Source organism: Crocodylus siamensis, chromosome 2 (genome assembly GCF_052110815.1).
Source record: "Crocodylus siamensis isolate JL-2025a chromosome 2, ASM5211081v1, whole genome shotgun sequence".
NCBI classification, from domain to species: Eukaryota; Metazoa; Chordata; order Crocodylia; family Crocodylidae; genus Crocodylus; species Crocodylus siamensis.
In genome coordinates, this window is record NC_143396.1 from 19,354,850 (window position 1) to 19,371,330 (window position 16,481).

At 39.8% G+C, this 16,481-nt stretch overlaps 1 protein-coding gene across 3 annotated transcripts in view; it reads left to right on the top strand.

Moving 5' to 3' along the window:
• FAM193A (family with sequence similarity 193 member A) overlaps positions 1 to 16,481 on the top strand; it is a 162,013-nt gene that overhangs the window by 124,537 nt on the left and 20,995 nt on the right. For 2 of the 3 annotated variants that reach the window (XM_090035440.1, XM_090035438.1), the window contains 6 exons: positions 3,240 to 3,491; positions 7,182 to 7,380; positions 9,219 to 9,491; positions 9,941 to 10,220; positions 13,477 to 13,663; positions 15,235 to 15,465. In XM_090035440.1, the coding sequence (XP_089891566.1) occupies positions 3,240 to 3,491; positions 7,182 to 7,380; positions 9,219 to 9,491; positions 9,941 to 10,220; positions 13,477 to 13,663; positions 15,235 to 15,465 (1,422 nt within the window). The remainder of the gene's footprint in view (positions 1 to 3,239; positions 3,492 to 7,181; positions 7,381 to 9,218; positions 9,492 to 9,940; positions 10,221 to 13,476; positions 13,664 to 15,234; positions 15,466 to 16,481) is intronic. The other variant, XM_090035439.1, reaches the window with a different exon arrangement.

A 16,481-nucleotide genomic window follows, 5' to 3' on the forward strand; every position in this document is an offset into this window, starting at 1 on the left:
TGAAAGTGCCTGGCATGCCATATTTTAGCCTGTGGGCCATATTTGCCCACCCCAGCTTAGAAATTGATTCTTTGCGGACCTGCTCCATGATTCTTTTAAGGGACTGAGGTGAGACTGACTGGTCTGTAGTTCCCTGGTTCCTCCACCTTACCTTTCTTAAAGATGGACACTATATATTTGTCCAGTCATCCAGGACCGCTTCCAATCGCTATGAGTTTTCAAAGATGATTACCAGTGGCTCTTCAATCACATTGGCCAACTCCGTCAGCACCCTTGGGTGCATCATGTCTGGCTCCACAAACTTGTACACATCCAGTTTTTCTAAGTAGTCCCTAATCTATTCTTTCACCACTGTTGCTGACTTGCTCCCCAAACTGTGCTGCCAGGTACAGTAGCATGGAAGCTGACCTTGCCTTGAAGACTGTGGTAAAAAGAAAGCATTGAGTGTTTCCCATCAGCCTTTTCTGCAGACTCCTCCTGTTGCCCCTTCCAGCTTGTGCTTTTTCCAGGTCACCTGCTTCCCCGCTTACCTTGGGACTTTGGACTCCATCCTCTGGCAAACCTAATTTAAAGCCCTCCTCACTGGGTTAGCTTGTACTGTTACAAGACCATGCACATGTAATGTTTTCATCATAATAGCTGCTGTGTGCTCTAGTGCAACTGCAGCTCACCCTCACATTTTAAAGCACCTAAAGGGAATGTTTGACCATACCTTAGTTAAGTTGTATATCTTGTTGTACTCCATTGTAGTTTACGTTTATGTACAAAAAAATCATCATAAAATTACACCAGGATATGTGAATACCTACTAGTGCTCATACTCAATATATTTGTCCATGGAGATATTATTAGGTAGTCACAAGACATATGACTAACACATGAATGTATAGCAGAAATATGGTTGGCAGTTCCATCCTTGAATCGACACCTGTCTGAAATTTTTATCAGGAGCTGAGCTTTTATGTTGATGCTGCTGTCTTAGAAAAGGCTGCCTCCTGTTTGCAAGTAGTACTCCTGCCAATATGAACTTCTAAGATATGTAAACAGAAATAAAGGATGAATTGGCTGTTCTGAGCTTTGGGATCTGTTCTTTTAATGGGAAAAATGTTAAGTTACTAATTGGTTTAGAACAGTGGACTGGCAGTAGAAATAATTAATACAGTTTGCAACAGAATTTCATACAAAGGGAGTCATGGATAGCTAAGTACTTCATTCTTTTTTTCGTTAAATGTGTTACATATATATCTCCTGTGGTTTGGTACCATATTGGGTTACTAATTTGTTTCCCTAAAATGCCTGAAGAGTCATAATTAGCACTGCTTAACATTTTAATAGCTTTTGATTTTAATTGGTAAATAATAATATTTCAAGTGAGCTGACTTTTTTTTTTTTTCCTTTTTACAAGGTCAAATTGCTATGTTTCAAAGGAGGCTATATGTGCTGCTGAGGAAAAACCAGTTATCTTCTGTTATAACCTGATTGCTTGTGTATATATAATGTCATGTTAGTCAAATGTTTGTCTACTATATATATTAAGGATGACACTGCTAGTCTAAAGAATCTTTCTTAAATAAACTGAATATATCAAACAGTGGAGAATATATATATATATAAAAATAAAAAAAAATGTTCCAAATGGTGGAGTGTGTGTATAAAAAATAAATAAAATGTTGTCTTTAGCAACACCATTAGCTAGGGGAATTACAGCTTTGACTAGAAGCACTTCCCATATACAGTATTTCATAAAACAATTTTTTATTTGTTGTCTGAGATCTATACCAAACCCAGTCCTTCAGTTTATTTCTTCTATCTAATATTTAATGTTCTACCAGCTTCCATTATTCTTTATAAATGAGGGCAAGGGGAACTAATAGTAGACTGAACTAGGGTGTTCTCTTTTACAATAGCCAGAACCAAGCTATTTGGCTTATTTCCCAGGTACTCAGAATCTAAAGGTGTTTACACACGTACTCAGCCAACTTAAAGGTAACTTAACTAAGGCAATTTAAGTCATGTCGGAGTGTATATACTGTATCTCCTTGACATAGTCACAGTCATCTTGTGAACCAAGTTGACTTAACTAATGTGGCCTAAGATAATATACTTCCAAAGAGGTGTGTTATTTTGCTCCACATTAGTTAAGTTGATAATACACCTTGGAGGGATATTATTTTGCGCTGCATTTAAGTCAACTCTGCTTTGCTGTCCTCTCTGACAGTTAAGTTGGCTTAAAAAAATTAAGTTGGCTTAACTGTTAGAAATTTAGCATGTGTGTACACATCCTATATGTTTTAAAAAGCCTGTAGCGGTGGGTTTAAAGAACATGCTATGGCAACATGGAGACTCTTGAGCTTAATATTGAATGATACCAAAATTGGCTACAAATTGGCTAATGTGTTCTGCCTGTTGAAGGTAATAGCCCCCTCAGTGAAAGTGCAGGCAGCCCATTATTTCAATGAAAAAAAAATTATTCTTAGACATGTAGGACATGCACTTATTTAATGTTAGGTTGTCTAAAGAGAAGTCCAGATCTCATTCTGTCTTTGGAAGAGCTCTTCTACAGCTATTCATTTAGATTACTAGTACCCATTTCCTTCAGTAAGATGACTTCTTGGGAGTTAATGTCCATGCAGTGCATGGGATGAAGCAGCCAAGAAGAATTATGGTGGTTATATGGGTTGTCCAGATCTGATATGCTTGTTTCCACAATGAGCTACCCTGCCGCTATTATAGAGGCCACTAATATTAAGATTCTGTATGAAGAATCTGTATTCTGCATGGATGGAGTATATCTAGGCAATGAAGAATCTGTATTCTGCATGGATGGAGTATATCTAGGCAATGCACTTAAAGAACTGCAGTTAGTAGAGTATGTAACCTGATGATTCAGCTTTTGAGTAGCTTGATAGGTAAAAAGGATTTTTCTTCACTTCCAAGCAAGAACCAAACTATACCATCTGTGCTTTTAGTCTTGACTATAGAAATGTCCATAATATCCTCTGAATATTTGTTAATGGCCTTTGCTACAGACATGTAAACCTTGAGGTATATTGAGTTTCAGTTTTAAACCTATTCCTTTAATGTTATTGGTGTTGCCCATCTATAAACTGTACCTTCTGTTTTCAGTTGTATGTAACTGAAAAAAATTAAACTTACTGTTTTGCCATATGCAAAGGGACCAGAAAACTAGCTGATTTATTTGTCTGGCAAAATAAGGTTAACTTTTTTCACTCTTACAGGTTGATCAAGGTCCAAATACTTGTGAATGTCATGTTTGCAAACAAGAAGCTTCAGGTCTGACTGCCTCAGCACTTACCGCTGGACGTCTTCCTGCTGGTCATCAGTTTATAAACCCAGAAAAGCCTGCACATCCTGCACTTCACCTTTATCCTCATATCCATGGACATATACCATTGCATACTATTCCCCATCTGCCTCGTCCACTTATCCACCCCACCTTATATACAGCTTCTCCCTTTACACACAATAAGGTAAGTTGGGTGAAGAAAGTGCTTTCTGGTTATAGAAGAACAATTGTAAATATGTATAAAATACTTTGCTTCACTAATAGAGCTGTGGGCCAGTGAAACCATAATCAACTATTCTACAGTGTAATTTGTTCATATAATCTGTGAACTAAAAATAAAAATAAATATAATCTTATGATGGAATTTAGCCATCATTTAGCTAGTAGTTTTTTTCCATCAGCCTAGCCCCGGTAAAGAGTGTTAGAACTGACATACATAAATGTAGTAAATTTTTAAAAGATTACCACAATCCTTTCTAGCGTACCATAGCTCTGTTAAATGTTGTATTTTGGTATGGTTGAGATGTAAAACATTGAAGAGGCGAGAGTCTGTTCCTTCTTGGCATTGGTATCCTGGATTTAGGTAACATGTTGATGCTGTAAATATGTCACGGTGTTGAGGACTACCACTGAATGTGCTGGTACCTTTAGGAGAGAGTGCAAATTCAACAAAATTCTTTTGTAGAATAGCATGGCTAGTTAACAAGAAAAGGATCCATTTTCTTAACACTGATACTGAAGAAATTAGGATCACATAACTGTCTTTTCCGAAGCATACACATGAAATCTAAATCAGGGTATCCTAGTGGGCTATTGTCCCCATGTTTGGTTTGGTTTGGTTTGGTTTGGTTTCCTGCCCCCATTTTTAAGATTTGAGGCTGTGTCCTTCCAAATTGTCAGGAAATATGCATTTCATAAGAGCAAATTTGAACCAAAAGGTGCTTCACGTTTTCAGAGCAACATAATCTGAAAAATGGGTTCTAAAATTCGGTTCTTGCATTCTGTCTCTTTAGGATTAAATTTAGGTGAAAAATGAGTTCTCAATTGGTACTAAAACTTGATTGGAGAGACAAAATAAGGATTTTTTTTAAGGGAAAAAATTGCAACTCAAATGAAAAGCCACTTGGGGTTGTATTTTGGAAGGCTGAATTTAGGGTGAATCCTCTACTGCTCATGCTGATAATGCGTAAGGGGAGAAGTCAACTTCACTCTCAGATTACTGGCTATATTTACAGACCTGGCAGTCAGATGGTAAAATATTTAGTTGAAAATGGAACAGATTCTTTAGCTGAAGCAGAATCTTCTCTTGAAGAAGGTGTCAGTTATTCAAATACAGAAACCCACAATTCCCTTTTGAACATGTCACTCTTCTGATCAGCTGGTTTGAGTCACAGATTCATTCTATTCGGGTGGAGGCTTTAATGTGGGACCCAAAGAATTTAAAAATGTATTTTAAGTAAGGAAATAATAATATTTTTACATTTAAAATCTTAATCAGTGACATAAAAAAACCACAGAACATAGTACATCTATTGGTGTGTATGTAATCAAATGCAAGTAAACTATTAAGGTGATAGGCATTGTCTGCAGAAGTGACTAAGGCAGGGGTGGGCAATTATTTGGAGCGGAGGGCTGCTTACTGAGTTTTGGCAAGCCATTGAGGGCCACATGATAGGCAGCCGGGGCAGATGAATATAAATTTTCTAAATTTATTAGGGGCCTCGCGAGCCGGATAGAATGGCCTGGCAGGCCACATCTGGCTCCTGGGCCACATTTTGCCCACCCCTGGACTAAGGAGTGAAGAAAGTTTATATGATGCACACTCTAATGAGTAGGTAGTAAATTGGTGGGAAAATGAGGGTATTCTGAATAGGATAAATTGTGTTTTGTAGTTTGAGAAATAGGTAAAAGAAGAGGTTTGTAGCGGGTTTGAATTAAGTGAAGGAGCTGAATAAAGTCAGGCATGAAGTGAGTAAAAACAGCGGAGAATGAAGAAAGTTAACACTACTCATTCGAGAAAGCAAAGAAATAAGTTAGTGGAGCAAGAAGTGTGGGTAAACTTTGAAAATTGCAATGGAGACTTTATACTTGTATTGTAAGGTGGCCAGAAATCCTGTTAAGATTGAGGAGTGAGTGAGTGAGTGTATGGTATTTCCAGATACAGGTTAAAAAATGCATAGACTTGATTGTATTTGGAGAAATTAACACGTTATTAAGCAAAAGAAAGATCACTTTTTGCTTAAAGCAGAGTAAGTTCTGTGGGTAAGATTTAAGTCCATTTCTCAATTTTGATGCAACTTTCGTAAGCTTGGACAAGTCACTAAGGGCCAGGTCCACAAAATTATATAAACACCTTAACTCCCATTGAAATCTGTGGGAATTTTAAACAAATTTATGGATCTGGGTGTTTAAATCTTTTTCTGTTATGCACCTGTCTGGGGAAAAACATGACAAGTAATAGCTGGGGTGAGAGAAGTCATGAGTTTGTGGCGCACAGATTCTAATGCGGTAATGGACATGTTAGTGGCTCTGGCTTTTGTTCCATTTTAAATGCTGCACCTAATAAGTAGTCCTTTGTCAGGTACAGTGCAGAGCAAGACGAGAGGAATCTCCAGCATCAGTAGAACTTGAGTAGCTGATGGCTTGGCTGGGCGTGGTACTCATCCTTTGGAGGATATGCTCTGGAGGGATCAAAGAAAGAGGGAGATGAACATAATGAAGAGGGGAGTATGAACAAGCAGGGCATTAATCCTTGGAAAAGACTGTCTGGAGTGAGAGAGAGAGGTGGGTGGGGAAAGATCAGCTGAGCAGTTTTGGGACTTAAGGCTGGAGAGACTGGAAAAGAGAACAGCAGAGTGATCCTTGGGGGTGCTCTGGACTGCATATGCTGCATCAGGGATAGAGGGATTACCTGATCCTTTGGAAGGGACTAGAGAATCTCTGGCTGACCTGCCTTTGCCCTAGTAAATGCCTTTGGGATAAGAAGAGACTAGGCTGATTGTCCTGAGATGTGTTTTGTATCAAAAGGGTGGGTGGGGGAGGTTAACAGCCATTTACATATGCAGCCTGAATGGCAATTAGCCACTGTTGTCCTAGGGCAAAGTATTAATTCAGATGCTTCACAGGAACTTAACATGGGAAAATAGGCTTGTTTGTCTGTAGGATCCCAGGATATAAGGCATTGCCCTGGTAGGAATTGAACTTGCTGTTTTTAGCTTTAGTTCTCCCCAGCAAGACCTCCTTGAATTGGGGCCAGGGAGGGTGAAGGACCAAAAAGCGGGGTCAGGGAATGGGTTGGAGCCTGGACCCTCTCACCTCCACATCCTTGTCCTAGAAGTCCATGCCTGGGCTGGCATCAGGGAATGCCTGAGAGCAGACAGCTTCTGTGGTCCCAAGAAAGCACCACCCCCTCCATGCTTAGAGGTTTGTCATAGAGGATTGTTGTCTGAGAAACCATAGGCAGTCAGATTCCTATAGGTTTGTGCTTATGCATATATAATTCTTAAAAAATGAAGACTCGCAGAACTGTAACATGAGCACAGCTTTTTCGTAAAGGAGATTTTGCTTTCTAAATTCTCCAGTAAATTATTTTTTTCTTTAAAGGCTATAAAAAGCTAGTATACATTTGTTTATACATATATAAAACAGGTACTTTAACAGACATACATGCAGAAAAGAAATATATCCATGTTATCCATATGTAAATGGAAATAAACCTATTCTAGTTATCTCTTTGGGATATGAACATTGTTACTTCAGTTTTCCAGAATGCCTTTCGTGATCAGAACACTTCATAATGACTGGAATTTTGCTGTTGGAGTGACTGTAGAGGCAAACAGAATATTAATTAGAAAATACTCTTATAATTTTGTAGGCATTACCACCAGCACCGGTTCAGAATCATACGAACAAGCATCAAGTATTCAATGCATCACTCCAAGATCATATTTATCCCAGCTGCTTTGGAAGCACTCCAGACTGGAATAGCTCTAAATTTCTAAGTCTTTGGGAACAAGAAATGATGAGTGACAAGAACTGGAATCCTGCTACTTTTTTGCCTGACACACTTCCTGGTGAGGGTTTGTTATAACTTCACACTGAATAGCTAAGAAAACGACATTATAAAACTGAACATGGCAGTTTGTCAATGATGCATTTCATTGTCGCTTTTATGAGTGGCTCTGGCAAAGATTTGCTTCAATAATTTCCCCATCTGTGTTATTACAGTGGCTGAAAACATGAAAATAAAAGCTATTCAGTATCATGATAAGGGCACTAACAGAAAGAAACTGATGCCTTTTGGCTCTGATATTTAGACAGAGGTTTGCATGTTCAGATTTGTGTAGTTACAAAAAAAGATTTGTGAATTTGGTGACTCTCATAGGGTAGGGAGACTAGATAAAACTCCTGAGTTTCCTTCTACCAGGACCTTATTCTTGTTTCTTAAAACTGTAGGAGTGTGGCTAGAATAATACCACAATATCTACCACAAGTTCCTTCCTCTTGTAGCTGTGGTGGCCCAAAACCGTGAGAGCTGACTGGACAACACTTGTGCAAAAAATAAAGCACGTACTAAAGAATGTTTTGTTGTGTTACGTTATTTAGACCCTCGAATAATTTAATTTCACTTTTCATGATGAGATGAGAAGAATGTATGAATTGCCTGTTGACAGGCTGCTTACAGACGTTAAAAAACAACCCAGAGGTTTACTTTAAACTCTTGTACCCCCATGCTGAGCCCAGTGCACACCGAAGAGGCATCGTACAAGTTGGACCCGGCTCATTCAACATCTGTATAAATCAGGTGCTTTAGTGGGGCTTTTTTGGGACTTTTATCTAATAGCTGATTGAATCAGCTATTGGATAAAAGCACCAAAAGGTCCCACTGAAGTGCCCAGTATATACAAATGCTGCAGAACTGGGACAAACTAACATACTGCTGCTTCCAGTAAAGTGTGTTTTCCCCCCACATCTGTCAGGAGTCAGAAATGTGAGGGTAAAGGCTTATTCAGACTTTCATGTGTATGGTAGATCCTGTGCCAAAGGTTCAGTAAATCTTGCTTCATTAAACCAGCAAGTCTGATGGTGTTGTACAATCTGTGCCAGTTTACAGCAACATGTTAGAAACCTATAAAATACTTTTGAAGCAAGGAGTAATTTGTGCATCTTATTACTCTTGTCATAACCAATATTTCATATTTGAAAGAGGACTGTCAATTAAAGTGTTCTTTTACCCAGGCTGTTTTTAAGTCTCCTTTTGTAGCTAATTAGTATCCAGCTACAGTAGTAGCATTAAAAAAAAAAAAAAAAAAAAAAGTAGAATAGTCCATTGGTAATAGTCCATAGTATTGGGACAGCCACAGTATCTGGCAGATCTCAAAAGAGCCAACAATATCAGTTCATTTATTATTGGATAGAAGTTTATATCTCAGACCACCACCCAAGGTGGCACTAGGAGTACCTAATCATTCAGTAAGCATTAAGTTATCTTCCCTCCATGATGGAGGTGGGATACTGCCACTGCCTGTGCTGCAACTGTTAACTGACTAGCCTGGGGATAAAACTCAAGCTGCTTAAACTGATACTTTTCAGAAAGCCTAAATTCATTTGAAAAGGACATACAGAAATATATGGAAATGTGGGGTGCCACTTGTTACCATTACTAATGTTTAAAACATTCTTCAAATTGTAACTTTTGGTTTATATGATAATCTTGCCTGAGAATTTAAATTTATGGCTGTATTCACTGAAAATGCACACACTTTAGTAGTCTTACTGGGTCAACATTAGCAACACACGTTTTAGATGTAGCACGTCAGGATTCAGCACATTACCACATGTTTAACTCAAAGTGCCATAAAACAATTCTGGTAATTCTAGGAGTCTTAATTACTGTGTGTTTCAATTGAAGGGAGTGATATATTAGCACCAGCACTCTCAGAAATAAGACCTGAAGCACTTCCTACTACATCTAGCAATGAAGCAACAGCAGTTACTGATAGCAAAGAGAAAAAAATTGCTGCAAAGAAGAAATGTCTGTACAATTTCCAGGATGCCTTTATGGAAGCTAATAAAGTTGTCATGGCAACCTCTTCTGCCACTTCTTCTGTCTCCTGCACAGCCACTACAGTGCAGTCAAGCAGCAACCAGTTTAAAGTATCATCCAAGCGACCTTCATCGATAGGTAAGGATTGCTATTCCTATAAAATTACCAGATGTTGCTTAATTTAATCGCAGACATAAAGGTTGTATTATCACTTATGCTATGTAAATGGTAAACAGCTTCTTTTGATTAAAATTTAGCTATTACATTTGAGTTGTTTTCTGTATTCTTATCCAAAAAGGTTTTTATAATTAATCTTAAAATTAGTGTTTATTTTACCAAAGCGTCAATGTAAAAAGAGCAGCTACTTAACCTATTGAAGTCTGTTTAAGGGGTTTTTTTCCCACCTTATTTGATTTGTGACCAAAATATAGCTATAGTGAAAAGGCTCACTTACGTGGTTCTTAAAAAGAATAGAAGTCAGGATGCAGGTACTGCAGTTGGAATGGTTGGTTGGATAGTTAAGTGGTAACGTTGATCCATTTCCTTTGAAATAGCTCGTAAATTTTTCCTTGTTTTTTCACATCTAGGTGAAGTGTTCCATAATATCAATAAAGAGGACCATAGACATTCTGCACCTGTAGCGCCACGGAATAGCCCTACTAGTTTAGCATCACTTCCTTCACTTTCTCCTGCTGCATTGTCTCCAGCTTCCCCGCATCTTCCAAATCTTGCTGCTCCATCTTTCCCCAAAACTGCTGCAACAGCCCCTGGATTTGTGGATCCCCATTCAGGTCTTTGCCCCCCCACTGTTGCACCCCCTACTTCAACCACAGACAGTTCTGTAAGTGCTCCACCAAGTGTGTGCAGGTGAGTGGACTTCGGTTATTCTTAAATTTATATTAAAACGGTAACAGTCAGAATTAAAAAGCACACTTATCACATCACATCGTAAACAATTACACTGAGAGAGTGTGCCTTGTCTATTAGTTAAAAGTGAACAGTGTTGTGTTCTGTGCCTTGGTATGCCCCTGATGTGGCTGTGAGACTTTGCCTAAGTCACCTCAGTTGTGACCTTGCACACACAGCTATGGCCATGGTGACGAACATGTAGCATTCCATGCTCTTGTGTAGCACGAGTTTAACCTGCTCAGTTCTCAAATGCTTTTTTTTTTTTTTTTAAATGCTGTCTGTGCCAAAAATGTTATCTGGATTGGGGAAAACAAATTGTTCCTTCCAGTTCAGCAGTTCCCAGTCTGTGGTATGGGTACCACCAGTGATGTGCAGACAACCTGTCAGTGGTACACATTAACAGATTTATTATAATTGCTGTATATGACAAAAATTTGCTGGTGGTACTTTAGGTTGAACTGAAAAATTTGCTTGTGGTACTTAAGGTTGTATTATTTTAAATTGCTGGTGTACAATCTCAGTTTGGGAACTGCTGTTCTAGTTGATCCATCTTTCCCCAATAACAAAGCAGTTTGGACCTAAGTGCAGATTCTTCCGATGATGCATATACCAGAAATAGGCTTCATCTCATTTAGCATAGCCGTGAAACACAAAAAGCATTAAAGATCAGTAAAAAGCAGTGTAATGTTAAAATAATCCAACTTTGCTTGGTAACCAGATAGACAGCATGCTCCTTCAGCAAGGTACCATATTTAAACAGACTTTTTAAGCATGACATTTTAAACTACCTAAGGTATCATTCCTCATTTGAACTATGGATACAGTCCTATAGAGCTTGCAATGTTTCAAGTTTGTAAAGATATTACAAAGGTTCAAACAAATAAACCTATGCAATTGTAAGATGTTAGGGAAGATTGTTAAATCAGTGTCACTGCAATGTCCAAGTGTTTGAACAGTGCCAGTTGAATCCTCTGAGTGCTCTGACCCATTGCACTGTGTTGTGGCTGTTATGGAGTAGACTGAAGAAGGCCTACAGCAATACCTATCAGTGGAGAAAATACGAATTAAGCTGACACTTGAGTTGGTGTCAAAGAGATTTAACTGTGTAGCATCTGGTTAGATTTATATTTCTGATATCACAAAACAATTTTGTTGCTATTTAGGCCTGAAAAATTATTGAAGCTTTACAAAGGGGAGAGATTTATTCTGATATAGGGCACCTAGTGCAATAGAACCCACACTTTTTTTGTTAGCGTCTCTAGGTGCTAACATCCTACAAAATATGTTAAGATGTTAGTGAATGAAGTGGAGAAGAATTCAGAAAAAAATATCAGGATTCAAATAAGTGGTCTGTCTTCTGATGAAAACTGCGGTCAGCTCTGGTCACTCAGTTTAAAAAAGAGATGGAAGGGATTCTGAGATGGGTGGCGAGCATGAATAGAGGCACAGAAAACAATTTCAGATGAACACTGGGAAGATTAGAATCAGTTTTTTTTATCTTCAAAAGGAGATTAAATATAAAAGTATCCTGATAAATATATATAGAGAATAGATTATGCCTCCATTTCATCTTCCCTCTAGTACAAAGACAAGAGGGTATTAATGACCCAAAGAAATACTTTTACCAGATATTATTGCAGTTGAATTCCATATACTAATTGAATGAAAAAAAAAAAAAGCTAAGAGCATAGCAGGTTTCAAGGAGGATTGGATGTGGTAGATTACAGGATGCTGCAAAATTGCAATGATCAGGGTTATTTTCAAATATTTAAGGACCAAAACCTCTTGTCTAGTGAAGAAAGAAAGAAAGTTTTCTCAGGACAGACTGGTCTTACAGTCTGCTACACAGCTGCCTGCTTATTCTTCTGAATACAGTGAACTGGATGGACCACTGGTGGGTTTTTTATTTTCAGCTGGCTTGGAGGCTCTTGACTAAAGTAGAGTTTGGACACTTGTTGAAGAAAGAGAAAACCAAGAAGAAGCCAAGCTGTGTGAGATCACCCAGTTCTCTGTAAACCACCAGGAATCAATGGCAGTCATTAGCAATCCATTGCAGTCAAGGATGATTGTCTTCCACAGTTGCCTTATCTGTGGGTCTGAAGATGGCTAATTGACCTTGAGGGTTCTGATGTTCCAGGTCCCAAAGTTGATTGTGTGTCTTCATTGTTTGTTTGTTTGTTTGTTTTTTGGGGGGAGGGGTTTGACCACAGTAAAGCGATCCCACTGGACACAGTTATCCAGTCAGGAAACAAGGAGGCTGGGCATCTGTGCACGTGCTCCGGGGCAGAGCAGGGCGCATTTTAATTGAAGTGGACCTCAGGAGCCACTTTAATTAAAATGCCTGCAGCATCCAGTGTATTCCACATCCCCACACTCAGTTTCAGTTACAGCTGCCTAATTGCACTCCTGCCTCATACAGGGAGCAGGACAAAGTCATAGATGACCCTCTTGTAATGGCCTCTTCCATGCCAGTTCATGGCTCAGAGGTCCAGGCCTTGCAATCCTGCTATTGCATCACTAGTTGGTCACTGAAGGGCTTGAAAAACATGCTAAAGCTGTTTTCATGGAAGATGCCTCTGCATTATTTCTTTTATTGTGGAGAATCTGCTGCACATAGTTATTAACAGAATAGGACCTTGATCCAGTGGCAAGGAGACCAGTTCAGTTGGAGATCTCATTATGCTGCAGCCTTTGTCCATCTTCACAGCCACTGAGATTCTAACATCTACCTGCTCCACCATTGAGGACTTGTAGACCCATGCCTGGGGGCTGGACAGATTAATAATGGCAACCTACTCGCCATGTTACAGCACCGTTAGCGGATATATGTGGCTTTTCAGGAGGGAAAACATTGCCTTCTGCTGTCCCCATGACATGGTGGTGGTGGTGCTGCTGCTGCTTGGTCTATGACTGCTTATTTGTCAGTTCCCCTTGCTTATTTTGCAGCCTACCTTCCTTGAAGGTCATTCCGCTACCTGCCGCCTGTGGCTGCACTGGGTAGCAGCACAGCTCTACCACCAGGAATCAGTGGATCACAGTTTCAGACTGATTCTCCTGTGATCATAACTAGACGGCAGTATTTTTTTATTAGTTATAAGCTTCAAGAACCACTGTTCCTGATACATATGCAAATATATCTATCTCTGTATACCTCTCTCAGGTGTTTTCAGAATATATAAACAAAACCTTGTTTTGTTTGTTTGCTTTAATACAGTGACCCAGACTGTGAGGGCCATCGCTGTGATAACAGTAACACATATGATCATCAACAATATGATGGAGAGGAGAGCCAAGATGAAGATAGCTGTTCAGAACATAGCTCCAGTACCTCAACATCAACAAATCAGAAAGAAGGAAAATACTGTGACTGTTGCTACTGTGAGTTCTTCGGCCATGGAGGAGTAAGTTGCACAGTTTGTTTTTTGTTTGGTTGTTTTTGGCTAGTTGGTTTTTTTTTTTTTTTCGCTGCTCTCCTCTCAGAGCCATGTAAATGAGCTACATTGGCACTACTGCTGCTTCTCTCAGGCCCTTGCTCCCTGCTTGCAGTGCGAGTGCAAGGGGAGCTGGAAGCTGTTTCTGTGCTGCTGCCACTTTTTCTCCTTGGCCCTGGCTGGAAGCTGTGCTCTGTCTGCAGTCTTGAGGTGCTGGAGATGGGGAACAGGAGGAGAGAAGCAGCAGCACCCTGGGCACATCTAGCTCCTCAGCCCTGGTGCAACTCCTGGACCCTGACCAGCTCCCCTCTAGCTAAAAGCTACATTCACACCACAGGCTTGAGGGAGGGGGAGAAGGTGAAGAGAAGCAGTAGCCTTATGGGCACAGCTTCTGACTCCCCATCCCAGCTCCTCACTTCTCAGCCCCAGCACAAGCCCAGGTGCAAAGCCTTGCAGCTCTGACCCCTGTATTAAAGGACAGAGAAATAAAGGGAGGATCCTACAGAGGTTAGAAATGGGAGTGAAAAATAGTAGAATTGAACTGGAAAATTGAACTGTTGCCTCTTCAAAAAAAACTCCCTGTAAAGTAGCTGTTCAGGTGGAGGTAATTTAAGGGGCCAACAAATTGAATAAAGGGGTGGTAGTGGAGAGAAGACATTTGGTTGTGTAAGTGCTTAACAGGGTTATATTGTAGCAGAGTATTCCCTCCAGGCTTTTTATAAAAAGCATAAAGTTACTCTGGCTTAGCTATAAGCAATGTGCTAGAGTTGAGCAAAGGAATATTTAGAAAGGAACGCTTCGAGAATATTCTCAACAAAAGAATTATCAAGTTGCTTCTTGACCCTAGAACCTTTCTTCATGTGGAACTTATTGTATAGTAACTGGTTCTGAAATGTTAAATGATTCATTTTTAATTACAGAAGACCTATTTTGAGCTGGCCTCACCTATTGCAAACAACGAGCTTAATTTTAAATTTACTAAATCTTATGTTACAAATGAGCAAACTTTCTTACACAGGGAATTTTAATTTTCAGGTAAAGATAAGATTTATTGAAACAGCAATTTTGACCAGTTTTGAGGCATTTTTAACTAAGTTTTTAAAGTGTTTTAACTTATTTTGCTGCCTTTTCTTTAGTCTTTAGTGTTTGGTTCAAAGTGAAGCTAGTGGGACTTGAAGTGCATGCCCTTTCATGGGCAGCATATTAGAAGGTTTCTTTTAATTTTAGTTTAAAAAACACTAAAAGTATCTCTTTGAGTTTGTTGCCACACATCAACATGGTACCAGGTTGTCATCTTATTGTCTCTGGGTCTTTAGTTATCTTCCTACCCATACCTGCGATTGCAGAATTGCTTTAGGAATGGAATGCTTCTAGTTTGAGCCAGTCCAAATTCTGTTGTCTCAGTACTGTTACCTGTTGAGCAAATTACACATGCAGCATTACTGGCATTTGGATTCTGATATTATGTTGTAACCTATATAGGCTCTATTTGAAATTTCGTACCACAGAATTGTAAATCATCTTTGTCTTTCACCCCTTAGCCACCAGCTGCTCCAACCAGTAGAAATTATGCAGAAATGAGGGAAAAACTACGATTACGTCTGACAAAAAGGAAAGAGGAACAGCCTAAGAAATCGGACCAGATTTCTGAAAGGGAGAGTGTAGTTGACCACCGAAAAGTGGAAGATTTACTCCAATTTATAAATAGCTCTGAGACCAAACCAGTAAGCAGCTCTCGGGCAGCCAAGCGAGCAAGACATAAGCAAAGGAAGGTAAGAAATAGACCCGTTTGTCATAAACTGTATAACTTATGAATATATAATGTGTGTGTTTGTGCCATTCAGAATTATGTAGCACCAACTTAAATTGACACTCTCACGTATTTTATAATGGACATGTACAGCGTTCCTGGTTATAATCATGGTGCTATTTTCAGTTGTCTGCCTTTTCTTTTTTTTTCCTAAGAAGGGAGGATTCACTAATACCTCTGTTGGACATGTTTTATTAGTTACTTTAATAATCCAGAAATATATGCGATTTGAGGAAGAGCTTTCTAAGTGTAAAATTTCAGGAGCCCTAATGCACTCCAGAGCAGTTGCATGACGTTACTAATTAGAGGATGTCAAAAAACTCACATCCTTCATGAAGGCAGCAGTTACGGGGAAGTAGGCCTGTGCAAGTCGGCAGTGATCCGATCCGGCTTCGGATGCCAGGGATCCGATCCAGAGCTCTGGACCGGGTTTCTGCTTCAATCCGGCTGAAGTGGCTCCAAAGCTTCGGAGCATCCTTGGAGATCCAGCCATAGGGGATAACGGGGAATCAATGAAATATCTATAACTTTGTTTTCTGTCTGATTTTTTTGGATGAAACTTGAGGGGATGGTAGTCCCTGCTGAGAGCATGAAGTCTGCCAAGTTTCAAGAAGATCGGCGCAGGTGTTTGAGGGGAACTGTACCCCAAATTCTTGAAAGCAAAACTCATGTCACATGTATGTGTTACAACACAGGGGGGTCAAAACTGCAGGGTTGCTAGCTCCTGGTGAGGCCAAAAAGCCTGCCTGGTTTCGAGAAGATCGGTGCAGGGGTTTGTGGGGTATTGCACCTCAAGCTGCAGACGAGCAAAACTCGTGACATGGGTGACACTGAGGCGCAGCAGGGTGAAAGCTGCAGGGATGGTGGCCCCTGCTGCGGCCACAACGCCTGCCAGCTGCCGAGGAGATTGGTGCTGGGGGCTTCTGGGGCCCTGTACCCCTAGCTGCTGACAGACTAAACTCGTGACATGGGTGCTTG